This window comes from Otolemur garnettii, unplaced genomic scaffold (assembly GCF_000181295.1).
Source record: "Otolemur garnettii isolate 467f Iridium unplaced genomic scaffold, OtoGar3 scaffold00079, whole genome shotgun sequence".
In the NCBI taxonomy this organism is placed as follows: Eukaryota; Metazoa; Chordata; class Mammalia; order Primates; family Galagidae; genus Otolemur; species Otolemur garnettii.
This window is the reverse complement of record NW_003852474.1, coordinates 7,505,400-7,523,794: the sequence shown is the minus strand read 5'-3', so window position 1 is coordinate 7,523,794 and position 18,395 is coordinate 7,505,400. Positions and strand designations below refer to the sequence as shown.

Sequence of the window (18,395 nt, the reverse complement as noted above, 5' to 3'; positions counted from 1 at the left end):
AAAAAAAAAAAAAAAAAAATTAAAGTCATTTAGCTCAGTGAGAAAATAACAAATAATTCAACAGAAAAATGGGTAAAGGACATGAACACAAGATTATACATATATGCTAACTGCTGGTTTTAGAACTGTAGATTAGATGTCTAAGAATTTTTCTTAGGAACAAATCATATATACACAAAATTTGCTTATAAGGCTATTCACTGCAGAGTAATTTATAATCGTGAAAAAACTGAAAACAGTTTAAATGTCTAATGAAAGAATTACATAAATAAGTAAAACCACTGAAGCTGTCCCACTGACATGCAGCCTCTGATGACCACAAGCTGCATGGACTGCTCAGTGATAAGACAGAGTGTTACAGTGTGTAAGCCATATGAATGAGATAATGACTACATAGAATAACTTTTTCCCAGTTTTTTTTTTCCCCGAGGCAGAGTCTCATTTTGACACCCTTTTAGAGAGCTGTGGCGTCACTGTTCACAGCAACCTCAAACTCTTGGGCTCAAGTGATTCTCTTGCCTCAGTCTCCCAAGTAGCTGGGATTACAGATGCCCACCACAATGCCTGGCTATTTTTATGGACGAGGTCTCACTCTGACTCAGGCTGATCTTGAACCAGTGAGCTCAACCTATCCACCCGCTGTGGCCATCCAGAGTGGTAGGATTACAGTCGTGAGCCACCGTGCCTGGTCTTTATCTCAATTCAATAAAGAAGGTGTAAGTATAGGAAAAAAGACCACAAACTCTATTCCACAATGTTATGTGATTAGTTCCAGGCTATGGGACCACAGATGACTTTTTTCTTCTCTACAATCTTAATTTCATCCAAATTTTTACAATGGAGACTTATTACTGCTAAAATTTTTGCTGCCCTTTCCAGAAAAATTTATGAAAAGAGTTGTCTATATGCAATGTCTCTAATTTTTCTTCTTGATTCACTCTCAGACCCAAACAGCACTGTCCTCCAAAACTCTACTGAGGTTAAACAATGACTTCCATGTCACTGAATCCAACATCAGCCGAGGTGACCCTGGTGGTCACTCCCTTCCCTTCTTGGTATCCCCTTTCCTCGTGGCTCCCAGATACTGCTTTCTTCCTTCCTGCTGATCCCTTCTTCTCTGGTGGGTCCCTCTCTTCACATTGACCCCCACAACGCGACCTGGCTGAGCCCTCCTGGTCACCTGCATTCACTCCCTGGATGACCACATCCAGACTCAAGGGGGAGATGTCACACGTGTGCTGACAATCCCCCAACTGACACCTCCAGCCCAGGTATAGATTTCCTTCTCCATCAAACTTCAAGCTCGCCAGTTCAGTTTGTGTTTCTACTAATCATTTTCACTCGAGTGTCTAACAGACACCTCAAACTCAGTAAGCCCAAGGGAACTCCCGCTCTGCCCTTCAAAACCTGGTTCACACGTAGCTTTTCTCATCTCAGCTGACAGCAACTTTTTCCTTTCAGATGCTCAGATCTACCATCTATCCTCAATTCCTCTCCGTCATCCAAGCTGTCTGCAGATCGTACTGGCTCTCCTTCAAAACATCTCCAGAGTCCCACCTGCCCATCCTTGCTGCCTTGTCACCCTAAGCACGATCACCCCCCTCCCAGAGTAGGGTGACAACCTGCCAGTGGGTCTGCTGCTTGTACTCTGCCCTGTTACGGTTCATTCTCGGTCCCAATAGACAAACGGGTCCTCTTCATGCCTAAGTCAGGTGGTGACACTCTCCTGCTCCAAACCCTTCACTGGCTCCCTGTTCTCACTCTCAGTAAAGCCAAAGTTCTTGCTGAAGCCTGGCAGGCCTGATATGGAGTGGACTCCCCGCCACTCCCCTCCTCCCGGTGTGCCCCGCTGCAGCACACTGTCCTGCTGCTACTCCAGGGCAGGGAGGGGTGTCCCCTCTGGGCCTCTGCGCTGGCTCTCCATTCTCCTCACCTGGCACATTCTTTCTCCTTAAGTCTCCTGGAGAACTTCCCGATGCTCCAGCCTCACCTTCATCCTGCTCACATGTCATTTTCTCAGTGAGGGTTCCCCAACCACCCTCCCTGCTACTTCAGCCAGCCCCCTGCCCTCCACCCCTGTGTGTGTCCCCACCTTCTTCATCCCGCTGTGCGTTCTCCTTTCTCCTTAACAGGTACCGCGAATCACAAAACTTTGAGAGAGCAATTGGGACAAGCTATGACCAAGCAAGGAAGGCTACGCTGACTTTAATGTCCATCTGGAAAAGGGCAGCATGACCCTGCGTGAGGCACTGTCCAGAGGGACACGGTAAAGAGCTTACAGATTGGAACCAACAAGATGGACACAAATGAAACAGCCAGCAATTAAGAAATCCCAGGGGCACAACTACAGCTAAGCCGCAAGTTATGAAAGGTCTGACGAGTGAGTGAGTGGACACAGACACAGGAAGGGTCAGACGCATCCAGAGATAAGAAGGCCACCGCAGGGGGCAGTATCCACCCACCAGCCATGCAGTTTGAGCACAGGCAGGATGAGCCTTGACAGGGAGCCTCAGAGACAAATCGAGGACCCCACAGGGGCCCGAGGAGGCCTCTCCTCGCTGAGGTTCTGTTAGATTTTCAAGACACTCAGGAACTGGGGAATAAGGGAAAGAGTTGATCCATATTTGCTGTCAGGGCTTAGATAGCCGAACGCATGCCTTTTTCTATTTTCTACTGTTGACTCTTCTGTCACACAGATAAGGGGTAACTATTTATTGTGTGTCAAAGACATGCCAAGGGCTAGGTGGACACATATGCTGTTAGAACCAGCAACATTTCTGAAGGAGCTGTCTGTAAGACAGCAAACACACTGAGCTCTGGACGCAGACATGCCTATATTTGCCTGCGGGACGAAATAACATATTCCCAGGAACATGAAATAGGAAACATGACAGGAACAGGATGAGTAAAGGGCAAAAGGTCTCGGGGGGGGGGGCAGGGATGTCCTAGGAATCAGCACCCCATGGGGTCGAGGGTACCTCTGAGAACCCCACGCACTCCTAGCTCACGGGGTGGGAAGTTTGGAAAGGTGGGCTCCCTCCCCTCTTGCCCTGTTCCCTTTGTCACCCCTTCATTCTCACATCATCTTGGAGCCAGAGAACACAACCATCTTCGAGGACACACATGTACCCACAATCCCCAAGCAAGGGCTTCCGCTCACGAAAACCAAACAAAGGCGAACAAGGAAGAAGAGGGAGGTGGTAACAGCCCTCTCGGGGCCACCGCTGCGTAGTGCTCGTTTCGGAGGCCAGCGCAGGGCTCTGTGATTTATCTCACGTGTGCTGGGCTTACATACATCAGTAAATATGGTTCCCATTTCTCTTCGTAACGGCAGCTATAAATTACATGTTGGAAGGAATTGGCTCCTCTCCTCCCATATAGGTCTGGCAGGAATTACTGAGGCCCAAACACAAGGAGGTCAATCACCGGGTGGGGGTTTCTTCTTCCACTCATATCCTTAAATTAACTCATTCAATAAATATCTGTTGAGCACAAACTATGGGTCAGGTACAGTTTGAGAGGCTTCAGCATATAAAACACTAAAAGCAAAACAAAAATCCATGCTTTTCTGGAACTCAATGTTCTAGTGAAATTCACCTACTTCACCTCAATTTCCAGATTCAGACCTGTGGACCCTCAGTTTCCAGACTCAGACCTGTCTAGGGTCAAGCACGTGACAAGGTACATGGGAGCTAAAGAGAGCTGCTACAAATCCTTACAGTGGTAATTATGTGTGTAGATTTGTCCTGAGTGATTACTGAGTGCCACACACTGCTCTAAGCACCGTATGAGGATTCACTCATCTAATGATCATGAACATGCTATCCGTAGGTTTTATCATGGTTCCATGTCAACAGATAAAGCAAATGAAGGAGAGAAACTCCGACAATCTAACCCCAGAAACCACTCTCCTTGCTCTGCTTCAGAACAGGGCCAAATACGGGAAGGACATGGGTCCTGCTCACTATAACCTCTGAAAGCATCTGTTGATCCTGAAGTCTGATAGTTGGTCAAAATGGTCCAAGGTGGTCACTGGGCTGCTTGTCGCAAATAGGATCTGCAAACAGCTCCAGAAGACTCCATTTTCATCCACTATAAATGTATTGCTAATGCTGGTTAATCATGTGGAGATAAGTGATTCCGCTGCGCAGCCCAATTAAACACGTTATTTAATACTTTGTGGCTTCAAACAGATCCGTTTCAATGAGTCATTCTAAACACTACCTGAAAATTTTAACATGTTTCCTCAGCCCAAATCTTGTTCATTCTGCATTTCATTTAATTGGGAATAAAGTTCACATGTTATACATTCCACTCCAGATAATAGTAGCTCCAAAGGGTGAAAAAAATACATATGAAAAAAAAAGAGAAAATGTGATTCCAGACTTGGGAATAAGATCTCATGAGGGGGATAGGCATTAAATAAGGGAGAATCGTGTCACTCAAGCTTTGTTATGTTAAGCCAGGATAATCTTAGTCTTCAAGATTTCTGTTATTTCTAACAACACAAAATAACTTTTGGAATTTCATCTCTCTGGCTCACACATACACACATAAGATCACTCCCAATAATATACTCACTTTTATCTTTCTTTGCTTTCGTTTCAAAGTAATAGTAATATTTGTCAAATGCTAATACTGTCACCGTGCTAAGTATATTATCTACTTTATCTCATTTACGCCTCCCTGGAGTAATGCTCCCAAAAGGGTACTATCAAGCTCTCCACTTCACAAAAAAGGAAACTGAGGAGTAAAACTGCTTGTCCCCTGTAAGCAGGCTAACCAGTGGCAGCCCAAGAACTCAAACCCAATTCTTGCTGGTCTCTAGGGCTATACTCATTCCACAGCAATCTACTGCTTTCCTGTATATGCGAAAGACTGGATTTCTGACCAAAAAGGGGGAAGATACAAAAGAGGCTTTTCTCATTGGACCGAGATGCTGGCCCCACGTCACCTATACAATGGACTCTCCATCTAGAGGCCAGGTCTTGATTAGCTCCAGGTATGGCGTCGCAGCACACAGAAGGCTGCAGGTGAAGAGACAGCAGCCGTGTAGTCTATTCTGATGTTCCCCAAGGGAGGAAGCTTTATGAGAACGAAGACAATAGGGAAAAGAAAGTGGCTTGCTGATAACCCCCTCCAGGTCCCGCCCTCAATGCCTCCTAGTCAGGGGTAGTTTCCGACCCTTCTGCAGAAGCTCAGGGAGGACAGGGGAGGGAAAAGAACTCCAGCACCTTCACACAACAGGATACGTTCTAATTCACTTTCTGCACATTTCTCAATAAAAGCTGAAGTTGTCTTAGGTTATTAAGTGCCTTACCTTTGGGGGCCCCACTGGCTAAACATGAAAGGACTAAAACATAGGGAAACATTTCCACTTGCCAGCTTCCATCATGACCTTCAGAATGACCCAAGTAACATACATAAAACAAGGGCTCTCACCTAGCACCTGAGATCAAAGTTTAAGTCTTCACTCTTCACAGTACCAGTATTCCATGTCCTCGCTACGAGGATGAAGTTGCCCACTGGGTGGACAGGTGTAAGCACAGTGCGTAAGTGCCTGTGCTGCGGCTAAGCCACACTGTCCCGTGCCATGTGGCTTCCAACAGCAATGGGAGAGCAGGGGTGTAGGTGACGGGGAGAATGGGACCACAACAGAAAGGGAAACCACATCCCCCGGGCTGCCACATACCTTCATTTCTTCGAGGAGCGATCCGATAGCATACTCTGATTTGAAAACATACATCTTAAATGTAATTAAGAAATTCCAACTGGCATGAATATGAAATGTACACATTGCTTTACAGATGCCTTTCTGCCCAACAGGCTGGTGCTGACTTTAATTTGGAAGAAATCCATTTTCATACAAAGGTAACCAAGAGTGACAGGAAATAGAAAGCCTACATCATTTATCTTGGGTGAACTTTTAAAAAAATCCGTTAATTGCTTTTCTAGGAAGCTATTTTGTGGAATCATAGTGCTTCATCTTTCTGCTCTTATTCAGGGCATAAACGGTGACTTTAAAATGCCCGTCATGAAAATGCTATGATTAATCAATACATCTTCAAGTATTTAATTACTTATTTTAACAAATACAATTCTGATCAATCATGACTGGTTACTCTTTTCTTGCCGATGAATTATCAACCACGACTAAAACTCCTAACGTCCATTGTATTAATTGATACTCAATTTCAGGTGTCTTTCCTTATCACTGACTAAGCTATGGGCAGCAGCCACAGTTTCCTTTGCTTCTGTGGCTTGTCAAACGAGTTCCCTTCCCAGCCATCAGAGCCCTCTGCAACAGCAGTTTCAAATCATCACTATTTATTAAATTAATAGCAAACAGAAAATTAAAATGTGAGGCTTTGGAATACCACTGCTGAAGCTGTAACTTGCCAAGCAAACGAACTACAAAGTCCCCTGAGGCCCATATTTCGTTTTGATGGCTCTGCATATTAGATATTTCATGCTACTGTCCTATTTTTGGCCTTGTCCTTATCACCTAGCAAATACGCTATTTTTTGTATTTTTAAGTTCTACGAAGTTTAAGGCTAATACAAGAATCTTCAAATCTAAAATGATCGTTTTAATGACAATTTTCTTATTATTCCATGAGCCAAAGACAGAGACAGTGAAGTTAATGATGCTTATGCTTCAGGGCCTCTAAGGCCCCAGAAGGGGCCCTACAAGTGCGTTAACACACTTATTATGTTTGAAGAAAACTGCCAGAATAAAATACTTTTCTGTGCTTTTATTCCTAAGTAAGATCCCCAAGACTATACAAAGTTTAGGTCCCACAAAACCTGTATCTGGCCCTCTAGTTAACCATCTCCAATGTCTGCATCTGCAATGACATGCTGAGTATAATATATTGTGTGCTGAGAGAGAAACAAAAAATAATTCACTTAAATTGGAAATAAAATTTAGTATCCCCTGCCTTAGAAGATTCCATAATGCATGCTTCGGCCATTCATTAGTTCCCCTGTTTCTCACCTAACGGTAGACACCATTCCAAGTGGCACTCCCGGGGAGGCTCACTTAATGAGGGGCAGTATCGAGAATAAAAGACTCAGCTATAACAACAAAAATATGTTTTTCATTAAACACAAATGGAGCCAGGAAAAACCAACCAACAGGCAGGTGTATCAGTTCAAGGAATTCTCTTGAGGTCTTAGACTTCCACTGGATTTTTTTACACTAATTACCTATTATTGAAGACTAAAGAATTACAACAAATAATTTGCCACGCCAGCAGATAGACTGCAGATGTTGTAAGGAGAGCACGAAGAGTTTATGAAGTATAAAGTCAGGCAAAAGAGAGCCACGATTTCCCAATTTTTTGAAAATAACACAGAATTATTTTTCTACTACACAGATGACAAAGGTAAGGGGATTGTCTTACAGCTAGAAGGCCAATTATGAATTTAGTTTGGGCTGTAAGAGAAATTGCAAGTTAAACACTATATGCCAGAGTCTAATTTATTCAATTCATGTAAATTTCTTGGAGGCACAGATTATATCTTAAATTTCATTTTAATTTCTTACGTCACATTGCATCATAGTCATTTTGATTTTCTTTATGAGGACTGTCCCTACACAATGCCAAAGAGTATTTTTGCATGCAATACCTGAAAGGAAGTATTAGGTAAAAAGGATGTAAAAATGGAAGGCATGCATTTGACCCAGCCCCGGCCAAAAAAAAAAATAATAATAATAAAATGAAATAAAATAAAATATATATATACATATGTATGAATGAACACGAATATTTTTGAAATTGTTTAAACTATTTTACCTTTTCAAAAAATAAAAACATATATCCCCCCAAAAGTAAAATCTAGTTGATACATCTTTTATGTTATGATTGTGGATTTTATAAAAATAGCCTATAAATACTGAACACTCTATACTTGCAAAAGGGTATTTCTTTTTTGGCCAGGGCTGGGTTTGAACCCACCACCTCCAGCGTATGGGGCCGGCGCCCTACCCTTTTTGAGCCACAGGCGCTGCCCACAAAAGGGTATTCCTTAAATTTCTTAGAATCTGTCAAAAACTCCTCCCTCAAAACCTATGAAGTAGAAGGGTAGAAAAAGTAACTTGCAGATACTACTCTGCTGCTAACTGTTAAAGAGTCATTTTCTTCTTGTGGTAGTGGGCTAATTAGGTAAGTGTTACGCGATTCAAATTATGATATTTTGCGAACATCTAATGCTTTTTACTAAAGACTAAATCCCCACCTGCCACAAAAGAAGCCTAAAAATTATAACTTTGTTCTACAAACAACATCCCCCTCTTATCTCCTTTGTCAAAGCACGATCTACCTCTTGAACGGAGCAGGCTCAGTACTTCAATGTCATTACCTGTAGGGGAAATAGAACGTTTCATATATAAAAGCTCCAATTTCGCTCAGTATGACTCTTGGTCTCAAGCATGTCTCTCCTTCGAGGATGACCAAACACTAGCACACAGTATGTCATTCCCAATGTGGGGCCCTCAAAGGGCATTCTGGAAGTGTCCAAGTTATGAATGACATATCCCAAATCTCATAAACCTTGCACTGTTATAAGGCTGTACTGGCAATCAAAAAAAAATTTTTTTTCCTTCTAACCAGAGTTTTATCAACTCACTGAATTTCAAAGGAAATAAACAAGTAAATTACTACCTAATACATTTGAATTTTCTTTGGTAGATAAAAATCATTTTAATAAGACATCAACTGGTTATCTCATTGTGGTTTTCATTTGCTTTTCTCTGACAGTTATAATGTTAAGCATTTTTTTGTATTTTTTGGTCACTTGCATGTCTTTTGAAAAATGTCTGTTCATGTCCTTTGCCCACTTTTTAATTTTTTTTTTTTCTTGTTGAGTTGTTAGAGTTCCTTATAGATTCCGGATATCAGCCCTTTGTTGGACGCAGAGTTTGTGAATATTTTCTCCTATTCTACAGCTTTCTACTTGCTCTGTTGATTATTTCTTTTCCTGTGCAGAGACCATCTTACTCTAGTCAGACTGGCTATCATTAAAAAGTTCAAAAACAATTGATGTTGGTGAGAATACAGAGAAACAGGAACACATATACACTGTTGGTAGGACTGGAAATTAATACGTGCACAACCTCTATGGAAAACAGTATAGGGACTTCTCAAAGAAGTAAAAACAGATCTACCACTTCATCTAGCAATCCCACTACTGGTTATCTACCCAGTGGAAAAGAAATCATCTCAAAAAGACATCTGCACTCACACATTCATTGCAGCACTATTTATAATAGCAAAGATGAAGAACCAACCTAAATGTCCACCAACCAATCATTTGATAAAGAAAATGTGGGATTATATATACACCATGGAATTCTACTCAGCCATAAAAAAGAACAAAATCATGTCTTTTGCATGAACCTGGATGGCAATGGAGGCCATCATCCTAAGTGAAATAACTCTTGGAAAGTCAAATATCACGTTCATATTTATGTGTTACATTTTAAGTGAGAGCTAAACAATGGGTCTGCATGGATATACAGACTGAAATAATAGCCACTGAAGACTCCAAAAGGTGGGAGAGTACAAGGGGGATAAGGGATGAAATATTACCTAACAGGTACTATTCATATGATGGGTACACTAAAAGCACAGACTTCACCATTACACAATATGTAAAGAACTACATTTACTCCCTAAATCTATAAAAAAAATTAGACATAAATAAATAAAAATAAATATTGTTTAAAATTATAAAGGAGTTCCTGGCAGTTGTAAAAGTCAGTCAGCATTATTCAACGATAAACTATGCCTTTACTTGCTAGTACTGGTTATTTGATGATAACAAAAATCAAAGAGCTTGATGAATTCAGCTTTGCAAGATGGTATCTGTGTGTTTCCTACAAACTTTTAAAATAATAAATGCTTACAGAAACTACATTTAGCTTTCATTAATTCCCAATGAATATTTTCTAGACTCCATCATAATGTGCAGTCAAAGAAGTTATTGTCTTGGTGTCATTTAATTTCCTCAGCAAAACTGGTAAAACATTCGATAGCTTAAAGAAGACATCTTCTCTAAGGGTGGTATATTGAGCTCCCAAATTGGTCTAAGGTGATTTCTAAGATGATTGTTCCAAAAAGTTTAAGCTCAATGTTGAAATGCAACAAGAAATGTCAAATCATTTATTTGATTATTAAGTCAACTTAAATTCTGGCCACACTATTACTCTCTCTTAAAGAATATATCAAAAAAAAAAAAAAAAAGCTCCTAAGCCCAATGGTCTAGAATTCACACTGTCCTTTAGTTAACACCGCGTATCACAGCAGAATAAAAAATAATGTGCACAGTCTTATTTCTTCTTCACACTGTCTTTATGACCATCATTAATTGGGGATATAGTATGAGATAGGAAGGCATATCTGATACATTTGAATATTCACCATAATCAATATTAAATCATTTAAACAATTACTTTAAACATTATTAAGAGGTTTACTTTGTAATGTTTGTCCTGGAATATTTCAAAACACAAAAATATTAAAAGTTTCTGAACTCTTTTATGTAAAAATTATAAAAATTATAGCCTTGGAGGGCTCTTACTTCTAACATATAATATCTCAGTCAACACTAGTTGTTCATTAGAAAACCCCCTGAATTATACTGAAGGAGGCATTCTTTCCCTAACTACATAGACACAGAAATACACACACAAACTCAGAAATTCATTTATTGAGTACTTTAAAAATTCCAAGTATAAGAAGTTTGCGATTTTAAGAAATCATTATGTATGTCTGCCCCCCTCCCCCTTTAGTGACTGCTACAGATCCTACCACATAGACTGCTATATCACTGGAAAAAAAGAAACATGGAAACTGAATTTACAACCGTCACGCATAACTACTTAGTTGCATATAAATGGTATTGCGAAAAGACTCACCTCTCCCTGCTTGGGGATGCTGAACTTGGAAAGCTTGGCCTTGGTTCTGGCTGATTCCGGCTTGCTGGCTGGGACACCTCTGTATGAAGCACAGTGCACACTGGTTTCTGTAGATGACTTAAGCTTAGGAGATTCGTCAGGAGCCTGGTCTTGGCCATCCATTGGCCGCACATATGCAGTCGGTTTCTGCTGGACCAGGCTGGGTTTCGAAGCCAGGGATGGAGGAAAGTTCTGAACACAGTGTCCACCGCTGCTGTGCTTGGCTGCCATGGCTGGTGGCCTCTCCTGGGTCTGAAGACCCACCTCCACATTGCAGACTTGTTTGGCCCGCGGCTGCTGTCTGCCAACACCATCTCCAAGCAAGGTCCTGAGAGAGCCCTGTTGTGCTGAGTTAGAAGAAGAGGAGGAAGATGAGGATGAGGGGCTCAATATATAGAGACCAGGTTTTTTATTATGGTTCTTTGGGTTAGCAGAGTTGTGCACACCCAGCAACCTGTGCCCATGCTTACTTGCTCGTGGTTGGCCATCGGATGGAGGATGCCCAGCCTTCTGCCAGCCCATGGTGCCTCTCTTACTCTGCTGCACAGGGACAGCTGCTGGTGCAGAGGATGCAGTGCTGCAGATAGACGAGGGCTGGGGCTGGGCTCTGGAATCTGCAACAAAATGTTCATCAATCTTGTTCACAGGCGTCTGAGGAACCCCAGGTTTGGGAACACCGACGAGGTGACTCTGGTTGGATCTGTCAGTTAAAAAGTCTTTCATTTCATCATAATTGCCTAAAGTATTCTGGATCCGATTGGAGAGCTCATCCCCCTTGTTAGTCTGGAGAAAGAAAAACACATCCACACTATTGCCAGAGACAAGAGAAACACAGGAAATAATGGACAGGTGCCCTGATCAATCATGGAGCCAAGGCTGCCACATTTAGAATGAGAGCTGAGAGATGAAATCAAAATCCTGTGCGTCTCTGAAGATGTCTGTCAGCACTGGTCATCACACCAGAACTGGAAACCTGCCATGGCCTGAGGGAGCATTAAAAAGGAATCTGTCCTTGGTATTGTGTTGCACCTAAAATATATTACCTGGAAATCAGAAAATTTACTACTGCAACCTCACAAAACAGTCCAGATCAAGTCTTTCCAGGATTGTTTTTCTTTTCTTACTTGTAGTCCTGTCGGAAGCCTTTCTTAAAATTTTAGATTTGGGTCAGGACTGGTCTGCTTCCAATTTTGAAACAGATAAATATTCCTGTCAAAAACCCAGAGTGACAGGTAAGAGAACTCCAGTGCAGTTTAAATGGAACATGCACTAAATGTGCAAGAAGCTACCAGCCCGAATGACCTATGGCTTCATGCAGTCCTGGGATACCAGCAAAATCTGAGAAGACATTTCACTTTGGAAGACAGTTTATATTTCTGGACTTTGGTAAAAAGAGAGATAATCTTACAGTTTCTTTCTCATTAGCCCTACCAGGTACTCTTATCTTAAGATAATCCATATTTGTTTCTTTAGGAAACATGTGGCATTGACTTTGAAATGTCTACATAGAGGGTGGTGCCTGTGGCTCAGTGGGCAGGGCACCGGCCCCATATACTGAGAGTCATGGGTTCAAACCTGGCCCCGGCCAAACTGCAACAAAAAAATAGCCAGGCATTGTGGCAGGTGCCTGTAGTCCCAGCTACTTGGGAGGCTGTGGCAAGAGAATCACCTAAGTTGGAGGTTGCTGTGAGCTGTGTGATGCCACGGCACTCTACTGAGGACGATAAAATGAGACTCTACAAAAAAATACGTAAGTCTACACAGAAATGAAGTCTATATTATTGATAAAAATTATAGCAAGCAAAAAAAAAGAGAGAAAAAAATTATAGCAAGCAGATCTCAATATTAAGCAAAAGTTACATTTTACTAAGGAAGCATCCAGTGAAACCACGTGAACTAGATACCAGGATTTGTGGGGAAAGACCCTGCACTTAGCAGCTGAGCTGTCTTCCCTGGGCTGAACAGGCAGCAAAGGAACTGGAGTCTAGTCGGTCAACTCCCGCAGCTGACCGCCTCACAGGGAGTCAGAGTGGGGGCTGGAGGCGAATGGGTGAAACCCATCTACCTTGTAAGGCTCGCTGAACAGAGAGTAGCTGGAATTAAATGTGCCGTCATCCTGCTGAGTTTCCTGACTTCTTCTCTCTCGTTCTTTCCTCCGTAACGCATTTCTATCTGGTTCATAGACACTGCATCAGGAGAAAGAAAAGAGAATAACCACACACACGCAAATTAAAGGCTAAAGCCCAATGTGATGTTCCTCTGAGTGCAGAAGTCTGGTCCCTGGACAAGCAGTGATGATAACAAGAACACGGAGATTAAAGCTTGTCTCATCAGGCACCAAGTACTCCAGTGTTTGAAAATTACATTCTTGGGGGGAGGGAATCCTTAGGACGAGTTCCAACCAGAACTAGCTTTCCCTTCCTGACGTGTGAAAGAGGAACTATCTAAGCAACTATGACAGCAGAAGACTGGAAGTAATCTTAAGGCAGACAGTAATTACAGTGATGTGTAAACAGAAATTATGAGCATATTTCCTCTTGTGACATAGCCTCGGAGTGTTATATGGGAATGTTGCTACTCTTTTTCTTTCTTTCTTTTTTTTTTTTTTTTGCATGGCTGTGTTTCTGTAGTGATTCTTTCATTAACTAGCTCCCTAAAGAGCTGTTAAAACTCCATGCTGCAGTGGTTTTCACAGTTATGAGCCTTCTTCTGATCTCTGTTAATCAGTCAAGTCGTCAAACGACTACTGAATCAATTCTTCCTTCTGATATATCTGACACCATTACTCCTCCTAACTATGAAAAATGTGCCAGGGGAAGGGGTGCGGGCGACAAAGAGGGAGAATGGAAATTGAATTATGTTGTGTCATCAAGGAACGCGGCCTTTTTGCTGAAGAAAATTAATTTCTATTCTCCCAAAATACAATCATGAAGTCGCGAGGCACCAGATAACTGGAAGAACTAAGGACGAGATAAAGTATTTCTTTCCCCTAATAAGAAGAAAATAAAGGGGCTAATTTAACTAACAGGGAGGAGAAAGGACCCGTTTACTGAGGGAAGAAAATACGCTTTGGGGAGGGGGGGGACCTGGATAAAGAAATCTGGCCTCAGTGTGTAGACAAGAGATAATCAGAAAGAACACACACAATCCTTCAAATGAGCACTGGCCAAAAAAAATAAATGAATAAAAAGAATACTGTCCTCACTTGCCAGCAGAAGCTTCGGGTTCCCTCTCGGTCTGGGGGCAAATGCTGGGTTGGGAGGCAGGATACCAACCACTCACATGAGGCCAGAAAAGCCACTTACTCTCTCTATCCCCAGTGTCTTCGTTATAAAGCAGGAGTGTTTTACAGTGTTGTTACAAGGTTTAAACGTGAAGGCAATCTATAAAAAGGGCTTTGGAATAGCTTTGGGTACCACAAAATCTAATGTGTTGCTATTAAAATATTGTTAATAATAAAAGATCTGTACGTTCAAAGCAACTTATAAAAATAGTGATTTTTTTTAAAGCTAAATAGCTATCTTGAGTTTAAAAAGAAGAACATTTGTGTCACGTTGCTGTAGGGGACACAAAAACAATTACTGTAAAATAAATACTGCTTATCCTAGCTCTGCTGGTGTGGCCAGAATGCACTTAAATTCGCTGAGGGGTGATGCTAAACATGCTTCTGGCAAGACTGCTACAGCACCTAAGGCATTCAATTTAAATTTAAGATTAGGGAATGTTAAAAATCTCCAGAACATGGAGCCTATTAGCATTTTAATTCATCCTTAGTACATTACCCAAAGTTATTAGATTTGGGAGTCCAACAGTGTGACCTTCATATCAAGCGGGGCTGCAGCCTCTGGAATCATCTACCAACTGAGAAGCTTATTATAGTTCTGACCTCATGATCACTAAACTCTCTGGGCTGACTGTAGTGACAGTGACCGACAGAAGGGAAGCATGAGATGGGAATGACATTCTTATTTACAGAACCAGGTTGCAAGTTCAAAGGCGAGGATACACAGTCCCGCCTTGCTTGTGGACATGTGTAACATGAAAGGCCAGCTTTTACAAACAAACATTCCATGAATTTCAAATGGAGACTGCTCTGAGGACTCATGACTCATGCTATGGATGGGCATGAAGTGGGCTTTAACCAACAGGAGAATTCCAATTTTACTATGAACTTCTAATTTCAGACCAATGTCAACATTTATAGTGAACATGAAAGAAAATAAGCTTGCATTGCATGCATGCGTGAGAGCTCTTCCCCTGTCCTGTAGGTAGAACCTTCTCTAAAGTACCTATGGTACTGAACTTCATACAGAGACTGCCACAGACATGCTTGCTGCCAGGTGAAGCCAACTAAATATACGAGACAGGTGTGACAGACAGAGTGGCTACATGTAGGATGGAGCAGGCAGGTGATCATTATTTAGCATGAAGTCTGGGCTTCTGGGAAGGCCCCCATACCCAACATAATACCTCCTGCATCTGCTGGCTGATGATTGAAATTCCACAACTAGAGAGTCATTCCTCTGGTTTAAGATGTCTTCACCCCTGCAAGAAATATAAACACCACAAGAAGGGCAAACACTTAAACCTCATCTCCTTTAGTATCTTAGTGTGCACAAGTTTGTCAGCATTATCCCCCTGGCCAAGAGGAAAGGGTACAAGAACACCAGGGTCCAAAGAGGTGAAAACAGGAGGAGGGCGGGAAAAGGGAAAGTCAATAATAGCGCACAACCATGACTGCGAATTTGCAGACGCTACTGATTTTGCAACATGGCTTAGACGTTTAAGACAAAGGCAACAGGACAGAAGCCAAAATCAATTAGGCAGATAGGCTTGACACATTTCCACGGTCTGGGATTAAGGGTTACACCAAAATCTGGAGAAGCTGGAGGTGAGAGCAAAGCTGCCCCTTTTTTAAACCTGCCTCATTCCTAACCCCTGTAAGACTGAATGAAGATGCCCTAAAGCAGTGGTCCCAACCTTTTTGGCACCAGGCACCAGTTTCACAGTTTCTGCGGCTGGGGGCGGGGGATAGTGTCAGGATGATTCTAGTGCATTCTATCTCCATCTCAGATCACCAGGCATTAGATTCTCATAAGCAGCGTTCAACCTAGATCCCTCGCAGCAGAGTTCACGCTCCTATGAGAATCTAATACTGCCATCTCTGTGACAGAAGGTGGAGCTCAGGTGGTGGTGCAGGTGATGGGAGTTGCTGTAAATATAGCGGAAGCTTCACTCACTCACTTGCCCCCACCGCTCATCTCCTTCTGTGCAGCCCAGCTCCTAACAGGCCTCAGACCAGTACCAGTCTGGTACTGGTTGGGGACCACAGCCCTAAAGCATTCCAAGATAAAACTCACTAGTGAGGCTGTGCCTGTATACCCAGCCTATAGCTTCTAATCCTAAGAAGGATTAAACACCCTCAAGATTGCTTATACATTGTCTACCAAAAGAAACACAATGGCCATCTTTTTACGAGACCACCATAATGCTTGTGCCCTGAGTCCACACCATCAAGCAAAGCCAGAATGACCCAAAATGACCCATCCCACTTCTACAGGGAGAGTAAGGAAACTCAGAGACAGGCAATGCATCTCGGATGCCCTCCCTTTGGTCTCCTCCTCCTTCCGCAGGAGGCAGTTCTGTCGTCTTCAGGATTGAGCCATTCTTGGAAGCAACCCACCCACTCTTTCCCCCGAACTGGAACCACAACCCCACCCATCACATTTCATGTCTAGGAAGGTAAAATGGCACCTTCTTAACACAGATGTCATTGTTAAGAGAAAGGCTGAACTTCCCACCTCCCTGTATCTCTCCACGCATCTCAACTTTCACCTTTCCACCAACACTAAATGTTCGGACTGATAAAGACAGTAGCTTCTCGGCACTGAGTCCACCATTCCACTAATTACAAGTGAAAATTGTACAGATGCTCACAAGCCTACAGTGCGCCTTTCTCTTCATCTCTCACCATGAAAGCTCAGCTCTCTCATTCCTCTGCCGTCTGAGCAATGTGAAGACCATACCATTTGCTTTAGAAGCAAAGAGACCTTTTCCCTGACATGCTGAAAGTCAGGTCAGCTTCCCTGGGGATGACCAGCTTAAGTTTTATAGAATTCCAATTCCTGGCATGTCAATATATACATTAAACTTAGTAAGCGCCACGTGTTATGAGCTATGTTTCTTTGTTACTAGCAGATGGTAAGATCTTTATCATCTGTAAAGTTGCTCCTTATTTCCATAAAAATTACAAGAATCACATTCCTCAAATGTATGTCACCAAACATATTTATTTATTTTTCATGAATGTGGAGGCAGCCAACTGCTACAACATTATTTATTATTTATTACAGATGCTTAACATTCCCTGGAAATGAACCTTTTAATCAACTCATTTTAAAAGATTTATTTATTTTTAGAATTTTAAAAAAACAGCAAATGAAAAACATAGTAAAAACCTTTTTGATCATTTCCCATTTATTTGTTTATGGGGCGCAAGCTAAACCCAAGTACGGTAGTTAAGCAGGAAAAAGATGTCCAGACATGAAATTATGATTTCCAAAATTAATCTATTCTTGATCATATGGTAATAGTATGGAACTAAATAATAGTCCCTATGATTCTGATCATCTTTCCCTTCCACTGAGCTCAAAACATTTCACCTATTATGTCCCTTAATTATTATCATAATGCCTATCGCAGAAAAGCAGTGATGGTGAATATCATTACTAGGTTAACTTTTTTTTAAGGATAAAAGCTTGATCATCAAACAATGTCATAAATAGACATCATGCAAAAGGAACCACGATGTCCAAAGTACTTTACTCAGCTCTACCTAGAGAACAGGAGCTACCGAGGAGCCGTGAGGTAGCCACGCCTGCTAAACCCTGATGTCTACAAGCCCAGTATTAATAGTGAACGTGAGCTCCACAGAAACACAGGAACAAATGAGACACAGAGAAGCTATTTCCCATTCAGAGAGAACCACAGGGAGAATTCTGGAATAAAGTCCAGAATTAGCTATTATAATTTTTTATAGCCCCCAAATAACAAAAGACAAAACTCAGTTTCTTTTCAAAGTACACACACACAAAGCAGATCCATGTACCCTAAAATTGTAGAATGCAGGACAGATGAGTGATTAAAGTCAGCCAGCTAGAGCTGATGGCAGCACCATTTCCATCAAATGGCACCCATTCATCAGCCTGCTCCAATCACTCCCCAGGATGCCCCACTGGAGGGAAAGGTGCTAGGGCCAAGACAGCCTGCCCCTGCAGCTGAGCCCGGGCTGACCCAGCAGACCTGGCTGGCCAGGAGGGACTGCTCCTCCCTCCTGTACTCACCACATGCAGCCAGCTGAAATCTGAATGCTCATTCCAAACAAATCAAATTTCCCATGGAGGGGATTTTCAGCCAAGGGCATGCCCCTTGCTAAC

At 42.2% G+C, this 18,395-nt stretch overlaps 1 protein-coding gene across 1 annotated transcript in view; it reads right to left on the bottom strand.

The window, feature by feature from the left end:
- The window catches only part of AFF3 (AF4/FMR2 family member 3), a 529,930-nt gene that overhangs the window by 427,639 nt on the left and 83,896 nt on the right, over positions 1-18,395 (bottom strand). Inside the window, exons 3-6 of the mRNA XM_012807928.1 lie at positions 15,430-15,504; positions 13,025-13,145; positions 11,430-11,742; positions 10,921-11,306 (exon numbers count right to left, since the gene is read on the bottom strand). Of these exons, the coding sequence (XP_012663382.1) occupies positions 10,921-11,306; positions 11,430-11,742; positions 13,025-13,145; positions 15,430-15,504 (895 nt within the window). The remainder of the gene's footprint in view (positions 1-10,920; positions 11,307-11,429; positions 11,743-13,024; positions 13,146-15,429; positions 15,505-18,395) is intronic.